Genomic DNA, 18,318 nt, shown 5'->3' on the forward strand with positions numbered 1-18,318 from the left:
ATCACCGATTGGCTCCCCGCTCTGGCCGGAGCTGGGTTTTTTTCTCCCTTGTTCAGTGGGGGGGCGAAACAACGGGTGGGGGCGGGAAGCGCCGGGCCTGCGCACAGGAACCCGGTGACGGCAGCGCGGAATAGGGTAATTCCTATTGGCTGATTCAGGCAGGGCGCCATTGTGATGTCACAGCGGATGTGAAGGTAAAACCTCCTCCTGTCTCCAACATCTGTGAGTAAAACACTTTCTCTTCTCCCCCTTTCCATTTCTCATTCTGACCTTCAATTGGTCACTTGCAGCAACTGAAGGGAAAGGAAGTGAATCCGGGGAGGGTGCAGATTCTGGGAGGCTTGGCCCAGGTCTCTCTCTCTCTCAAAGACATTGACATCCTTTGCTCCCTCAGCTTGACACATTTATTTGTCTGGCTAAAAGGATGGTCTCTTTCCCAATGTTCACAATTAAAGGGGTGGTTTCCCCAAGAGATGGCTGACATTTAAGGGACAGTAAATTAATATCTCGTATTTTTAAATGGTACAAATTAGATATATTATTTATGGTTCTGTAATAAAATACATTTATTATTTCCAGTTGTGTAATATTGTACTGTCACTATTTATATATTTCCAGTCATCTCTTCCCTCAGAGGGTTGTTCGTCTCTGGATTTCTCTTCCACGGGCAGCACGGTAGCATTGTGGATAGCACAATTGTTTTACAGCTCCAGGGTCCCAGGTTCGATTCCGGCTTGGGTCACTGTCTGTGCGGAGTCTGCACATCCTCCCCGTGTGGGCGTGGGTTTCCTCCGGGTGCTCCGGTTTCCTCCCACAGCCCAAAGATGTGCAGGTTAGGTGGATTGGCCATGCTAAATTGCCCTTAGTGTCCAAAATTGTCCTTAGTGTTGGGTGGGGTTGCTGGGTTGTGGGGATAGGGTGGAGGTGTTGACCTTGGGTGGGGTGGTCTTTCCAGGGGCCGGTGCAGACTCGATGGGCCGAATGGCCTCCTTCTGCACTGTAAATTCTATGAATAAAAGGGGCCAGTGGAGTCTGGGAGTCACTGAATATTGTCAAGGATGAGTTGGACAGATTTTTGATATTTCTTTTGTTATGTTTTTTTTACTATAAATACAGAATAACAGAAATATTGATGGAAAATGGGTATAGTGTAGAACAACTGATACTGCCACATAAATACAAGCAACACATTGAGAATTAGTTTGTAGCAGGATATTTTAGGGACCAGAGCCGCTATTTGAAACACCCGATCAATTGAACAACCAGCTAACAGGTTAACATAGTGAGTGGGGAAAGAGGGTAAGATTATATAAAAACAGAAGGATAACAATGCACACCCCAAAACCTTACAAAACAGACTAACAGCATAGTCAAATTAAAATAACATAAATGACACAGAATCTCTATAGTGCAGAAGGAGGCCATTCGCTTCTTCAAGTCTGCACTGACGCTCAGAAAAAGCACTCGCCGAGGCAGACTCCCCACCCTATCCCCATAATCCGGTACATTGATCATCGTCAACCCACCTAACCTAACACCTTTGGACACTAAGGGGCAATTTAGCATGACCAAGCCACTTAACCGGCACATCTTTGGCCTGTGGGGGGAAACCGGAGCACCCGGAGGAAACCCACACAGACACAGTCCACATAGATAGCCACTCAAGGAATCAAACCTGGGTCCCTGGCTGTTTTGCGGCAACAATGCTAACCACTGTGCCTCACTGTGCCCTACTCTGGGCTCAGTTGAATTGAAAGCCCTGGAGGAGCAAGTCAGTCAAATTGGAGCATATGTATTTGAGATAGGGGTCTCATAATTTAACAACTGCATCAGACTTAGAATGAAGCACAGACATTAAAAATTCCAATGGGATACATTCCGTAATCAGTCTGTGCCAGTTTTGGATAGAGGGAGAACTGACTGGCCTGCTTCCATATCGAGCCTGATGGATGTTGGGTCTGTCCTAACCAAATTCCGTATGAACCTAAGATGAGAGGCCAATTGATAAAGCCTGACATTCGGGAGACCCCCCCCCCCCCCTTAGCTCCTGGTAATTGGAGCTTAAGAAACTTGAGGTAAGGTTTAATTTTGTTCCAGATAAATGTACTTATCATTCCATTAATTTACTTAATGACCATGGTTGACAGCAGTATAGGCAGCATCTGCAGAGGGTACAACAGTCTGGGCAACACATTCATTTTAATGAAGGCAATCCTCCCTCACCATGAAATCAGAAGAGCCGACCACCGGGCAAGGTCCCACCTAATAGTCACCATCAGCTGTGGAAAGTTGGCCCCATGTAGCTGTCTGAAAGAGGTGTCATTGACATTCCCAGATATTTAAATCCTAAGGGGGGAGCATCTGATTGGGAACTTAGCAAGAGGAGGGGGCTTACCCTTCAACACCCCCCTCCTCCCACCAGCATGGCCTCTGACTCAGTAAAATTCATCTTATAACCAGAGAAGGCACTAAATCTGTCCACAATAGGGTGCAGCTGGTTAAGATGAACATTTTGCTGTGGTTTTTATTTTTATCTCGGTGCCTAATGGTCTTTTTGCCAAAATTGGTCTTTATGGGGGTGGATAGGTTGGTTTAATTGTTTGTGTGGGCAGATAAGGTGGCAAGGATTAGGAAGACGGTCATTCAGAGAGGGCGACAGTCAGGGGGCTTGGCCCTGCTGAACCTGTTTATACTATTATTGGGCGGTGAACGCAGAGTAGGCGTGGGGTTGGAGCAGCGCGACGGAGGCTTTGTCGGCTTCCATTAAAGGGTAGGTGGGGTTAATGGGTTACAGGGAGAGGGTGGAGACATGGGCTTATGTAGGGTGCTCTTTGAAAGAGGCGGTGCAGACTCGATGGGCTGAATGGCCTCCTTCTGCACTGTAGGATTCTATGTTCTATAATTTCAAGGAGCTTGTTACCGTCAACTGTTAGGGGCCGGGGAGGGAGGTAGAGAGGTTGGTTAGGGAGTTGGGGTGGGTTCAGGGGTTTTGTGTTGGTTTTACTTGTAATGTTATGTGTTGTAAATGTTAAAATCTGAATCAAAATACTTTAAAAAAATCTATCCACTACTCCAATAATGGCCAGGACTGAAACACTGGGGTTCAACACAAACTGCAGCCCGTCATCTACACACAGCGTGATCTTGTGCTGCCTCACCCCACCCCCCATTCCCGATATCAGAGGATCTGATCTAATAGCCTCTGGCAATGGCTCAGTGGCCAACAGCAAAAGGGACAGAGGGCTGCCCTGTCTAGTCCCTCTCTGAAGCTCAAACTTCGACACCCTTAAACCGCTGCCGGTCGGTGATATAACAATTGGATCCACTCGATATAATCCTCACCCAACCCGAAGACTCACAGCGGATACACCAGATAATTCCACTCAACTCGAGCAAAAGTTTTCTCTGCATCGAAGGAGATCACCAGCCCATCCAATGCTGGGGAATCCAACTCCCGTACCAGCCTCCCCAAACAGGCGCCGGAATGTGGCGACTAGGGACTTTTGACAGTAACTTCATTTGAAGCCTACTTGTGACAATAAGCGATTTTCATTTCATTTCAATGCATATTTCTGAAAAGTCGGAATCACATTCAGCAACCTTCCAACATTGTTACTGGAAAATCTTCCCCGTATAAACCCAGTCTGGTCCTCCCGCACGATTGTCGGAAGGATGTCCTCCAGCCTTATCGCCAAAACATAAGATCGCAGTTTCAAGTCAACATTCAAAAGAGAGGGAACTTGTGACGGGGATGTGCTGAGTAGTCACACATCAGGTGGCTCTCCTCCATACAACAGAAAAATAGGCAGTGTCGGCCGAATTTAGCCGCAAAATCAGAGTTAAACATCCCCTCATCCTCAACAATAGTGCGGACAACAAAATGCCAGGAAGCAACAGCTCGAAAGGGTGCAGAGTCACAGAAACTGCGGCAAGGGAGAGGAGTGGCGAGCAAGTGGGTTGGCGACCCCATGAGGCGAGCGGTCTCCAGTCTTCCCGAGAGAAAGAGACCGGCGACCCAGAAAACAAGCCCCCCCCCCCCAGGCAATGGATGGAGGATGTTCCTAACCAGGGAACTAAATGCAATGAAGGATGACATTAAGGCTGAGTTAAGCGTGACGGTCAAGCTGGCGGAGGTGCTAGCCGCCATGCAGAAGGTGCTCAATGGCATGTGGAGGAAACTGGAAGCCCAGGGGAGCACAGTTCGAGAGCTGGAAAAGATCGAGGACCAGTAGAATCGGTCAAGGAGGCAGAACATTCGGATAGTGAGCCTGCCAGAGGGGATCGAGGGCAGGGACCCAATCGACTACGTGGCCCAAATGCTGGACAACCTGGCTGGGAATGCCAGCTTCCCCAAACCGCCAGAGATCGACAGGGCTCACAGGTCGCTCCGACTGAGTCACCTCGCAATGAACAGGGGAGCCAGCTCATAGGAGGGAGGGGGCGAGGGCAGCAGACCACAGGAGAGGGTGAGGAGGGGGCAGCAGGGACACAAGCAGAGCGGGTGTAGGAGGGGGTCAGATCAATCCTGGGTGGGGGGCCACACACCAGCGGGAAAGCTAGTGCCAGGAAGTACGGGAGAGAGCGGGACCGCGGCACATCTCCCACTGGGAAGAGAGCATCTGGGAGGTGGGGCAGATAGAGGAGGGGGATACGGTGGGATTGGAGGTAAATAGAAGGGGGGATACAGTGGGGTGGGGAAGAGATAGAAGAGGGGAGATACGGTGGGTGGGGGGGGGAGATAGAAGAGGGGGGCTACAGGTGGGGGGGGAGATGGAAGAGGGGGGCTACAGGTGGGGTGGGGAGGAGATAGAAGAGGGGGGATTCAGTGGGGTGGGGGGGGGAGATAGAAGAGGAGGGATAAGGTCTGATCATGAGAGGGGGAACTTCACAACTGTTCACGGGATCCATTGACTGATAGATCAATCCCAAACCAGGGAAAATGACAGGGCTGGCAAGGGAACTGGGAACGTTCATGGAGCAGACAGGGCAGTGGATCCCTGGCGGTTCTTGCACCCAGATGAGAAGGAATTCTCGTTCTTCTCACCAGAACACAAGGTCTACACTCACATCGGCTTCTTTGTTGTGGGGAAATCGGTGCTTCCAGAAATAGTCAGAGTGGAATAATCCATGATTGTAATCTCAGACCACGCTCCACATTACATGGATGTGAGGTTGGAGACGGGACAAACCCAATGCCCCACATGGAGGTTGGACACGACCCTCTTGGCCGACGAGGTCTTCTGCCAGAAAACATCACCGGCCATCGGCAAGTCCATCACTAACAACCAGAACGGGGAAGTCTCACCTTCCACGTTCTGGGAGGCATTGAAGGCTGTGATTAGGTGATAAATAATCGCCAAAAGGCTCATAGAGACAGGGAAGAGAGAGCGGTGAGGCAGCAACTGATCAACTCCAGTCTGGAGGTTGACAGACGATACTCCGAGGCCCTGACCATAGAGCTTCTGCTGGAGAGGAAGAAGCTGCAAAAGAACTTTCACCTGCTCCCCACCAGGAAGGCAGTGACCAACTCCGCCAGGCACGAGGGACCTTTTATGAGCACGGAGAGGGCTCGCCGCCTGCTGGTTCACCAGTTGAGAAAGAAGGCAGCCACGAGGGAAATAGCCCAGGTAAAGGATAACAGAGGCAGACTGGTATAATAATAACCTTTATTATTGTCACATGTAGGCTTACATTAACACTTCAATGAAGTTATTGTGAAAATCCTCAAGTCGCCACACTCCGGCACCTGTTCAGGTACACGGAGGGAGAATTCAGAATGTCCAAATTACCTAACAGTATGCCTTTCGGGACTTGTGAGAGGAAACCGGAGCTCCCGGAGGGAACCCACGCAGACTTGGGGAGAACGTGTAGACTCCACATAGATAGTGACCCAAGCCGGGAATCGAACCTGGGACCCTGGCACTGTGAAGCAAAATTGCTGACCACTGTGTTACCCAACCATAGCCGTCCCGTAGCCCAACCAAAAAAGGTCAACCAAGCATCCGAGGCCTTCTACCGGCGACTGTACACCTCCGAGGAATCCCCGCCAGCACCAGTCCAGTGGTGGGAGCTACCCTGAGAACCTGGAACCAGATGTGGCAGCATTTCAGTCTGACCGATGTGTCCATCATGGCCCCCATCTGCGGCAACCATAGGTTTGCATCAGCCATTCTCGACGCCACCTTCAAGAGTAAGAGACGGGACAGGGGAACACTGATGGTCAGGGACTTTTACACGGGAAATAGACTTGCGATCTTAGAGGAGCTGACGGAGAGACTGGACCTGCCAAACAGGGATGAGCTCCAGGTCAAAAACTTTCTCTGCAAGGAGACACCAGCACACCCAGGAACCCTGAGAAGCACAATGCAAGAGGAATTACGGGACGCAGACAGTGTGGGGAAGGGAAACTGTGGGGACCTGTACGGACAACTCTTAATAAGGATGCGCTCCTTACTTGACGAAACCCAGGAAAAATGGGCGGAAGAGCGAGGGACGGAAATAGGGTGGGGACTCTGGATTGAAGCACTGAAAGGGACCAACTCCACCTTCTCCTACGCAAGGCTAAGATTCATGCAGCTGAATGTTGTGCACAGAGCACACCTGACAAGAACTCGAATGAGCAGGTTCTTCCTGGAGATGGAGGACAAATGTGAATGGTGCCAGCGGGGCCCGGCAAACCATGCCCACCTGTTCTGGGTATGTCCCAGACTTGTCGAATTCTGGACAGACTATTTATAGGCAATGTCCATGGTTATGAGGGTGGAGCCGTGCCCACAAATGGCAGTCTTCGGGGTATCGGACCAGCCAGAACTATTCATGGGGAAGAGGGTGGACGCCCTTGCCTTTGCTTCTCTAATCGGCCGCTGGAGAATCCTGCTCGGCTGGTGATCAGCAGCACCACCCACAGCTGCAGACTGGCTGGCAGACCTATCGGAATTTCTCCACCTGGAGAAGATCAAGTTCACCGTCCGAGGGTCAGAGGATGGTTCCCACAAAGTGTGGAGGCCATTCACCAACTTGTTCCAGGACCTGTTTGAAGCCAGCGGCCAATGGAACACTGGGGAGGGAGGTGGGCGTACGGGAGCCAACGGATCACAGGGAGCAGGCAGGAAAAGGGATGTGGGGAGGGTAGGGTGAGGCTACTGGGAAAAGGAGGGAGAGGCCAGAAACCAACTGACACAGAGACCAGAGAACGAAAACAGAAGAAGAGGAACCCCCCAAGGGAAGGTTTAAAACAGGACAGGGAGTGCGTGGGGCGGAAGGGGGGAGGCCCATCAATGGGGGGTAAGGGAGGACACCGTCCACTTGTAAATAACAGATAACTCCCATTGTACAGTGAAGGGCCCAGGAAAGTACCCAGAAACGACGAGTGAAGGGGCGGAGGGGAGGGACGGGAGATGGGGGGACCGGCACAAAGGAAATTGAACATGCACATTGTAATCGGCAGAGTTACCCTGACTGCTTGGATAGTGTATAATAAGCATTGCCACAACCCTGCGACTCAATGGAAAAGAGGTGAAAAAACTGCCCCAACCAATCCCGCCTCAATTTAAAGTGTTCCTCATAATCCAGATGGATTTCCTGTAATAAAGCTATGTCGACTTTCTCCTTAAGAAAGGGAGAGGATCTTTTTCCTTCTGATAGGGTGATGGATGCCCCGTACATTCCCTGAGAAAATTTGTAGATTAACTGCCGCCATTAGTTAGGCGACAGAGAGACAGGAACAGATTTTCACACCACAATCGGGCGTGCGCCATTACCCCCTCCTCCAACTCACTTTACACCAGAGGCACCAAAGTTTCCCCAAACTGCTCCTTTCACGGATAAAAGCCCCGTCTGTACCAGAGTAGGATAAAGTCAACAACACATAAACCCTCCCATAATAACAAAAATACAAAAGAATCACCACCACAATAGATCCAAGGAGACATTCCTCAATAGGACTGAGGACCCGGAGGATTAACCCCACGGCCAGACTGTCGTTACCCTCAGGATACCTTCTCCAAAATGAGGAGAAGAAAAATAACTTTTGTAAATTGTTTTTACAGGATATTAGAAGAGGAGGAATTACAGACCGAAATCTCAAACGTCACGTCTCAATCTGACTGAGTCCCTCAATTCCTTGTAACTGAATATCACCGGACTTTGAATCTAGAATGTTTGTCTTTTCTGTCTGCTTCAAAACATCAGTGTGACTGGAAAAGCCCCGAGACACACACACCCGAGTGAGAGTGTTCCAGAGCACTGACTGTGGAAAGAGCTTTAACCAGTTACACAGCCTGAAAAAACATCACACCATTCACAGCGGGGAAAGACCGTACACGTGTTGTGTGTGTGGACGAGGCTTCAACTGAGCGACAAACCTGGAGACACACAAGGACATCCCCACCCTGGAGAAACGGTGGAAATGTGGGGACTGTGGGAAGGGATTCAGGGCTCCATCTGTACTGGAAGCTCATCGGCACATTCACACCGGGGAGAGGCCGTTCATCTGCTCGGTGTGTGGGAAGGGATTCGGTCATTCATCCGGCCTGCGGATGCATCAGCAAATTCACACTGGGGAGAAGCCGTTCATCTGCTCGGTGTGTGGGAAGGGATTCAGTGATTCATCCAACCTGCGGATACATCAGCGAGTTCACACTGGGGAGAAGCCTTTCATCTGCTCTCAGTGTGAGAAGGGATTCACTCAGTTATCCAACCTGCGGAGACACCAGCGAGTTCACACTGGGGAGAGGCCGTTCACCTGCTCTGTGTGTGGGAAGGGATTCGGTCATTCAACTGACCTGCGGATACATGAGCGAATTCACACTGGGGAGAGGCCGTTCACCTGCACTCAGTGTGAGAAGGGATTCAGTCGGTTATCCGTCCTGCGGAGACACCAGCGAGTTCACACTGGGGAGAGGCCATTCATTTGCTCTGTGTGTGGGAAGGGATTCGGTGATCCATCCAACCTGTGGGTACACCAGCGAGTTCACACTGGGGAGAAGCCGTTCACCTGCTCTGTGTGTGGGAAGGGATTCGGTCATTCATCTGACCTGCGGATACATCAGCGGATTCACACTGGGGAGAGGCCGTTCACCTGCTCTCAGTGTGAGAAGGGATTCACTCAATCATCCAGCCTGCAGTCACACCAGCGAGTTCACACTGGGGAGAGGCCGTTCACCTGCTCTCAGTGTGAGAAGGGATTCACTACTTCATCGAACCTGCTGGCACACCAGCGAGTTCACACTGGGGAGAGACCGTTCACCTGCTCTCAGTGTGAGAAGGGATTCACTCAATCATCCCACCTGCAGACACACCAGCGAGTTCACACTGGGGAGAAGGCGTTAAGCTGCTCTGAGTGAGAGAAGGGATTCAGATATCCATACACCCTGCAGGAACACTAGCGCGTTCACACCTGGAAGAAGCCATTCACCTGCTCTGAGCAGGGGAGACATTCAATGATCCGTCGCAACGATGGAGACAGTAGCGAGTTAATTCTGGGGAGAGACCATTCATCTGCTCTCAATGTGGGGAGGGGGTTTTGTGATTCATCGCACCTGTTGTTACTCCAACAAGTTCACAAATTACAGATGTTTGCTCCGTTGTATTGTTTCTGCTCTCACTGACATCCAGGACTGCATTCTGTTCATTCTGACATCTGGTGAATGGTGATGATTGGAGGGTTTCTTTCTGCTGGACTGGCCGGTCTAACACCTCTGCCTCCGGTGGGCTGACCATATTTGAGGCTAGTTGCGATTACCTGGTTCCAAGTTTGACGAGGGGCACAGAATGAAAAGGTGTTTGCACGTTGGAAGATATTTAGTTCCCAAAGCAGCCATGTTGCCATGAAGATGGGCTATGGTGGTTACAGGGTTCTTTTGCCTAATTTATCTGGGTGTTTCTCGCAGAAGGAAACTGTCATGGTATGAGGGGCAAGTTGTCTGTGGTAGATTGGGAAATTACAATAAACATATCACTGAAAGTGGCAACGCAGGTGGATAAGGAGCTAAGAAGGCAGACGGCATGCTTGTCTTCATTGATCGGGGCATTGAGTATAAAAATTGGCAAGTTATGCTGCAGCTGTACAGAGCCTTAGTTAGGCCACACGTGGAATATTGCCTACAATTCTGGTCAGCACATTACCAAAAGGATGTGGAGGCTTTGGAGAGAGTACAGACGAGATTTACCAGGATGTTTCCTGGCCTGGAGGGTATTAGCTGTCAGGAGAGGTTGGATAAACTCGGATTGTATTCACGAGAGCGACGGAGTTGAGGGACGACCTGATAAAAGAGTGGATAGTCAGAAGCTTTTTCCCAGGTTGGAAAAGTCAATTACCAGGTGACATAGGTTTAAGGTGCGCGGGGCAAAGTTTAGAGGAGATGTGCGAGGGAAGTTTTTTTACACAGAGGGCGGTGAGTGCCTGGAACTCGCTGCCAGAGGAGGTGGTGGAAGCAGGTACGATAGTGACGTTTAAGAGGCATCTTGACGAATACATGATTCGGTTGGGAATAGACGGATACAGACCCTGGAAGCACAGAAGATTTTAGTTTATTTATTTTTAGATGTTTTTATTCTCCATTTTCACATTTTCCTTCAAAGTTTACACCCCACCCACAAACAGTAAACGGTAACAAATACGAAATCAATCCCTTTAACAATACCAACGATCCATTCCTCCCACCACCCCAAACAACAGCCCACCTGTCAATATATGCATCCAATGAAACAAATCCTCCCACGGTGGCAACAAAAAACAAAGGAGAAAAAGAAAAAGGAGTCCGGGACCGCCCAGGATCACCATTAACCTATAGAGTCGTCCCCCCTTACACTCAACGCCATCCAACCTCTGAAAGAGTACCGTACATGATACCCAAGAGTTGTAAACACCCCCCAGTCTCCAACTCCTCCCCAGTCTCCAACTCCTCCCGTCCACTGCCTCCTGTAAAACTCCTCCCCGCAACCTCGGTTCCTTCCCCCCAACTTTCCACCGCGGCGAGACCACTCGGACCCTGTTCTGCCAGGCTCCGATGGCCGCAGCCCCTCCCCCCACCTCACTCCCGTTCACTGGCCGGCTTAAACTGGCCAGCGTGGAGGCCCCCACCCGGGTCCCTTTCCCCCTTGCCCGGCCCTAGGAAAACCCAGAAATCCCCTTTTAGCACAGAAACCCCGCATATCCACCTACACCCCAAAGAACCCTCATTACGACTGAAAGTCCCATTTCTTCTCTTGTCCAAACATATACAACATTGGTTCCTTTAGCCCATACACCCGCACGCAGTGAAACAAAAAAGAAGAAAATACAGTCCTGAGGTTACATCGTCCCCTGGCCATTTCTCAATTTCTCAGTTCTGCCACAGTCCTTCTGCCTTCGCAAACTCCTCCGCTGCTTCCGCCGTTCCAAAATAAAAGTCCTTGAGCTTGTAAGTCACCCCAGCTTCGCTGGATTATACAATGCCACACTGCACCTTGCTAATGTACAGTGCCCTCTTCACCCGGTTGAAGGCAGCCCGCCTCCTCGCCAGCTCCACCGTAAAGTCCTGGTATACACGTATACCAGCCCACTGCACCACCCGCTTCTGCTTGGCCCAGTTCAGGACCTTCTCCTTCACACTGTACCTACGGAAGCACAGAGTCACTACCCTTGGCAGCTCACTCGCCTTTGGTACAGGCCTCCACGACCGATGAGCCCGATCCAGTTCATATCGGGAGGGATCCTCCCCCTCCCCCAATAGTTTCGCCAGCATCGCGGCAAAATACTCAGTTGGCCTCGGTCCTTCAACTCCTTCGGGCTGCCCCACAATCCTCAAATTCTGTCGCCTGGATCTGTTTTCCAGATCTTCCATTTTTCTTCGCAGATTCTTGTTCGTGTCCAACACCTTCCACATCTCCTTCCCCATCGAGGTAAGTTGATCACCGTGCTGCAATAATGTCTCCTCCACTTCCTTCAGCGCCTCCCCTTGCTCCCGCACCTCCGCCACTGTGCTCGCCATCGCCGTCGTCACCGGGGAAATCGCCTCCTCCACCAGCACACTCAAAACCTCTCTCATCTCCTTCCTCATTGTCTCCATGTATTTTGTAAACTGCCTTTCGAATTCCGCAGCCATCACCTTAGTTATTTCTTCAGCCGTAAGCAGTGCGGCCTCCCCTGGTGCTCCAGCCTCCATTTTCCTTGGTGACCCCGCGGTGACCTTTCCACTCCCTGACGGACCTTCAGCTGTTTTCTTTACGGCCGTTTCTTTGCTCCCCCTCGACATTGTTCTTCACTGTGCCTTCACTACCGCCTCTGTGCCTTCTCGCTGCTTTTGCCGCCTCCGTGGACCCTGGGACCGATCTTAAAGCCCCGAAAATGCTGTTCCCGAATGGGAGCCCTCCATTGTGCGGCTGCCTCCCGCCCGCCGTCACCGGAAGTCCAAGAAGGTTTTAGTTTAGACAGCTATCATGATCCGTGAAGGCTTGGTGGGTCGAAGGGCCTGTTCCTGTGCTGTACTGTCCTTTGTTCTTTGTATGACGACAGACAATAGACAGGCAACCACTCGCATTTTATTTACATAAAATATAGATTCCTTTAAGAAGCAAAAATTAAACAGCAAAAGTGAAGCTATCATAGCTAACAAGAAAAGTTAAAGATTCCATTAGATCAATGGAGGAGACTCAAAGTGGCCCAAATAGTAGTGAGTCTGAGGATTGGGAACTTGTTTTAGAATTCAGCAAAGGAGAACCAAGAAACTGATAAAGAGAAAATAGAATATGAGAGCAAACTGGGGAGAAACATAAAACACGACGTGAAAAGCTCCGAGAGGAATGTGAAAAGGAAAAGATTAGCAAAGACCAACGTGGGTCCATTCCAGGCAGAGACAGGAGAGTTTATAATGGGGAATAAGGAAATGGCAGAGAAACTAAACAATGTTTGTCTGTCTTCACGGAGGAAGACACAGAAATTGTCTCAAAAACACGAGAGAACCAAGGAACTATTGAGCACGAGGGACTGAAAGAGATAGTGGATGCATTGATTGTAATTTTCCAAAAATCCTTGGATTCTGGAGAACTACCAGAGCATTGGAAAACTGCCAATGTGACAACCCCCCGATTCAGAATGGGAGGGAGGCAAAAACGAGACACTATAGGATGATCAGCCTAACATTTATTGTTGCAAAAAGTGTGGGAATCAATTATTCGGAAGTAATAGCAGCACATTGAGAAAATCATAATCTAATCAAGCAGAGTCAGCATGGCTTTGTGAAAGGGAAACCGTGTCTGACTAATTTATCAGAGTGTTTCGAGGAGGTTTCAACCAGTGGATAGAGGGGGACCAGTAGATATAATTTCATAGAATTTACAGTGCAGAAGGAGGCCATTCGGCCCATCGAGTCTGCACCGGCTCTTGGAAAGAGCACCCTATCCAAGGTCCACACCTCCACCCTATCCCCACAACCCAACAACCCTACCGAACACTAAGGGCAATTTTGGACACTAAGGGCAATTTATCATGGCCAATCCACCCAACCTGCACATCTTTGGATTGTGGCCGAAACCAGAGCACCCGGAGGAAACCCACGCATACACGGGGAGGATGTGTAGACTCCGCACAGACAGTGACCCAAGCCGGAATCGAACCTGGGACCCTGAGCTGTGAAGCAATTGTGCTATCCACAATGCTACCATGCTGCCCCGGCTCTTGTGTTTTATTTAAACTTCCAGAAGGCCTTTGACAAGGTACCTCACAAAACGTTGTCATGAGATGAGAACCCATGGAGTTGGAGGTAGGATATTGACATGGATAGAGAATTGGCTAATGAGCAGGAAATAGCGAGTGGGGATAAGGGGTTCTTTTTCAGGTTGGTGACCTGTAACCAGTGGGGTTCCACAGGGGTCAGTCCTGGGACCGCAACTGTGTACAATTTATATTAATGACTTGGAGGAAGGAAGCGAACGTACTGTGCCCAAATTTGCAGGTGACACATAAATAGATGGAAAGGCTAGTTGCGAGGGGGATACAAACAGTTTGCAAATAGATATTGAGAGGTTAAGCAAGTGGACAAAAAGTTGCCACATGGAGCATAATGTGGGAAATTGTGAAGTTCATTTTGGAAGGGAGAACAAAAGAACAGTATTATTTAAATGGAGAAAAACTGCAGAAAGCTGCAACACAAAGGGACTTGGGGAACTTGTGCATGAAACACAGAAAGCTAGCAGACAGGTGCAGCAGGTAATCAGGAAGGCTAATGGAATGTTGGCCCTGATTCCAAGGGGGTTGGAGTATAAGAGTCGGGAAGTCTTGCTGCAGCTGTACAAGGTGCTGGTGAGACCACATCTGGAGAACTGAGAGCAGTTTTGGTCCCCTTATTTAAGGAAAGATATTTTATTGGAGGAGGTTCAGTGAAGGTTCACTAGGATGATCCCCATTATGGGGGGATTGTCTTTGGGGCAAAGGTTAAACAGGTTGGGACGCTACTCATTGGAATTTAGAAGAATGAGAGGTGATCTCATTGAAACATCCAGGATTCTTAAGGAGCTTCACAGGGTAAATGCGGAGAGGATGTTTCCCTCATGGGAGAGTTGACCAGAGGGCATAGTCTCAGAATAAAGAGATGTCAATTTAAGACTGAGATGAGGAGGAGTTTCTTCTGAGAGTCTTTGGAACTGAGAGAGTTGTGGGGACAGAGTCCTTGTGTATATTTAAGGCTGAGATAGATTCTTTTTTTTTTATTAATGTGAATTTAGAGTGCCCAATTCATTTTTTTCCAATTAAGGGGCAATTTAGCGTGGCCAATCCACCTACCCTGCACATCTTTGGGTTGTGGGGGCGAAACTCGTGCAAACAAGGGGAGAATGTGCAAACTCCACACGGACCGTGACCCAGAGCCGGGATTGAACCTGGAACCTTGGCGGCGTGAGGCAGCAGTGCTAACCACTGCACCACCGTGTTGCACAGCTGAGATAGATTCTTGATCAGTGAGGGAACCGAGGATTACGGGGAAAGGACAGGAAAGTGAACGTGAGGAATGTTGGTTTCAGCCATGATCCTATTGAAATGTGGAGCAGGCTGGAAGGGCCGAATGGCCTATTCCTATTCCTTATGGTCTTAGTGTGGTCTTATTCCCACCTACCCCGATAAACTTTCACCCCCTTGATTTTCAAGAATCTATACAGCTTTGCCTTAAAAATATTCAAAGACTCTGCTTCCACTGCCCTTTGAGGAAGAGAGTTCCAAAGACTCCCAACCCTCTGAGAGATAAAGTTCTCCTCTGCCTTAAATGGGCAAGTTATTACTTTTGAAGTGACTCCAATTTCTAGATTCTCCCACAAGAGGAAACATCCTTTCCACATCCGCCCTGTCAAGGTCCCTCAGCATCTTATACGGTTCAATCAAGTCACCTAAACTCCATCGGACACAAGCCCAACCTGTCCAATCATTCCTCATAAGACCAGCCTCCAATTCCAGGTATGAGTCCAGTAAACCTTCTCTGAACTGCTTCCAACACATTTACATCATTCCTTAAATGAGACTAATACTGTACACAGTGCTCCAGATGTGGTCTCGCCAATATAGTACATAGAATATATAGTGCAGAAGGAGGCCATTCAGCCCATCGAGTGCACCGACCCACTTGAGTGCTATCCCCGTAACCCAATAAGCCCTCCTAACCTTTTTGATCACTAAGGTCAATTTATCGTGGCCAATCCACCTGACCTGCACGCCTTTGGACTGAGAGGAAACCGGAGCACCTGGAGGAAACCCACGCAGAAACGGGGAAACGTGCAGACTCCACAGACAGTGATCCAGTGGGGAATCGATTCTCGGACCCTGGAGCTGTGAAGCCACAGTGGTATCCACTTGTGCTACTGTGTATAACTGAAGCATTACCTCCCTACTTTTGTATTCAATTCCCCTCACAATAAACAAGAACATTCTATTAGCTTTCCTAATAACTTGCTGTACCTGTATACTCGCCTTTTGTGATTCATGCTCTTGGACGCCCAGATCCCTCTGAATCTCAGATCTCTGCAACCTCTCACCATTTAGATAATAAGCTTTTTTATTCTTCTGGCCAATATTGACAATTACACATTTTCCCACATTATTCTCCATTTGGCAGATCTTATTTCACTCATTTAACATCTACCTTTTTAACCTCCTTATGTCCTCTTCACAATTTACTTTCCTGCTTATCTTTGTATCATTGGAACATAGGAGCAGGAGTTGGCCATTCAGCCCGTCGAGCCTGCTCCACCATTCAATACGATCATGGCTGATCATCCACTTCAATGCCTTTTCCCCCACACTATCCCCATATCCCTTTGTGTTATTGGTATTTAGAAATCTGGCAGTCTCTGTTTTAAACACAATCAATGACTGAGCTCCCACAGCCCTCATGGGTAGAGAATTCCAAAGATTCACAACTTGTAGATCTCTGTAGATCAAACCATTGCCCCGTCCTATTCCTGTATCCCTGTCAGTTTAATTCTCTTAAAAGCCCATCCAATTTCCTTTGGGAAACATTCCATCATCTCGGCTTCTACCTGCATCGTAGGAAGTGGCTTCCAGATATTTCCCACTTTCTTCAAATGCAAACGAGTCTCAGTGAGCACAGAAAGAGGCCATCCCGCCCATTGTTCCCATGCTAGCTCTTTGAATTAACTAATTAGTCCCATCACCCGGCAAGTTTCTTTTCCTACAGAATCTGTCCAGTTCCCTTGTGAAAGTTATTGTTGAATTTCCTTCCTGCACCTTTATTAGGCAGTGAATCCCAACAACTCGTTCTGTTTTAAATCTAATCATTTCACAATACGCTGTGTTTGGATTTTCACGGGATTTGAAATGGAGAGAAAGACATGGTTGTTGCACAAAATCAAGACTCAGTCTTTATGAATGATCTTAGTGAGTGGGCAGAGTGTGAAATACCCAGGTTTGCGGTGCCATGGCACCAGTCTGGCAGTGCCAAGATGCACACGTCCCAGGGGCTGTGCCGGGGGGCACCCTGCCCTATCCCTGACCATTCGGGGGCCTCCATGGCCCGGGAACCCCTTGGGTACCGTGATGCCTGGCCCATGTCTGTGTGGGCCAATACTCATCGGCGTCCATGTGACCGACTGGGGAGTCGCTTAAATCAAGCTTTGCCTTTAGATAGGGGGTCCTTCCCGTTAACGGGATGGAGATTGGCCTTAATCCGGCCAATGGGAATAGGCCAGTTAGATCGGAAACCGATTGGCGCTTGGTGCCCAATTTCGGACTCTCCTGCGATCTAACTGGCGCACTTGGATTCACGCCATGCGCATCATGGCCATTCGATCGTGCCCTGATTCTCATTTGCTGTAAAAATGGCAACGGTTAATTGCTGTGTATAAAGAAAGTGCAATGAGGATAAATGTACTGACAAGAGAGACCTTCAAACTCTGATTAGCCTCAACATTTGAAACTGTATGAATAAGGGATTGTATAGAATCAGATAAAGGGATAGTATGAAACAGTTCTATTGTATTCCTGTCTAAGATAATGAGAGAAGGTGGTGTCAGTAATTGGGGATCCAATTCAATTAATCTAGTGACCAAATATCATGTGACAACAGACCCAACTCTGACGTGAGATAATGGTCACTTTGGGGATAAAAGTAGAGGTTCTGAAGATCTTCCTTGCTGGCCAAGTACTGAAGACTCCCGAGGCCGGGTTCCAAAGAAATTACTGTGAAAGAAGGAGCCAGACTCCCAAGGCTGAATTCCACAAGAATTACTGTCAAAGAAGGAGCCAGAGAGGGTTACGCTTCTACAGACTGATCACCCACATGAAGTTGGAAAAGTCAATGTCTTAAAGTTGTTCAATAAACATTTTCATTTAATAAACTTATTTTCAAATTTACTATCCAGAGAATTCTGATTTTGTCTTAATTGGTTAAAGTCTTGTCTGAACCAAAGTGAATTTATTAAATCGCAAGTTGGGTGTGGCTCAAATCAATTAAGTTCCAGATAACAAGATCAGATAACATAAACCTTCAATTTAAAAACTTACATGTCTATAGCGCCTTTCACAATCACAGGATGTCCCAAAGTGCTTTACAGCCAATGACGTTCTTTTGAAGTATAGTCACTGTTGTAATGTAGGAAACGCGGCAGCCAATTTACACACAGCAAGATCCCACACACAGTAATGTGATAATGAGCAGATGATGTGTTTTTAGTGATGTTGACTGAGGGATAAATATTGTCCAGGACACCGGGATGACTCCCCTGCTCTTCTTCAAAATAGTGGCTGTGGGAACTTTTACATCCACCTGAGAGGGGCAGACAGGGCCTCTGTTTAACATCTTGTTTGAAAGACAGTGCAGCACTCCCTCCGTGCTG

The 18,318-nt window shown here is 48.8% G+C and overlaps 1 protein-coding gene across 2 annotated transcripts; it reads left to right on the forward strand.

The window, feature by feature from the left end:
• Window positions 1-39: 39 nt before the first annotated feature.
• LOC140420377 (uncharacterized) lies at window positions 40-17,836 on the forward strand. Of its 2 annotated transcripts, none has more exons than XM_072504386.1 (2): window positions 40-194; window positions 8,049-17,836. In XM_072504386.1, exon 2 carries the CDS (start codon window positions 8,538-8,540, stop codon window positions 9,342-9,344), a length of 807 nt encoding a protein of 268 aa, XP_072360487.1. In that variant the 5' UTR covers window positions 40-194; window positions 8,049-8,537; the 3' UTR covers window positions 9,345-17,836. The 2 variants fall into 2 exon arrangements, with proteins under 2 accessions (XP_072360487.1, XP_072360485.1); XM_072504384.1 differs by having other exon boundaries at window positions 115-222.
• Window positions 17,837-18,318: the final 482 nt, after the last annotated feature.

The sequence above is a fragment of the Scyliorhinus torazame genome, chromosome 5 (genome assembly GCF_047496885.1).
Source record: "Scyliorhinus torazame isolate Kashiwa2021f chromosome 5, sScyTor2.1, whole genome shotgun sequence".
Classification (NCBI taxonomy): Eukaryota; Metazoa; Chordata; class Chondrichthyes; order Carcharhiniformes; family Scyliorhinidae; genus Scyliorhinus; species Scyliorhinus torazame.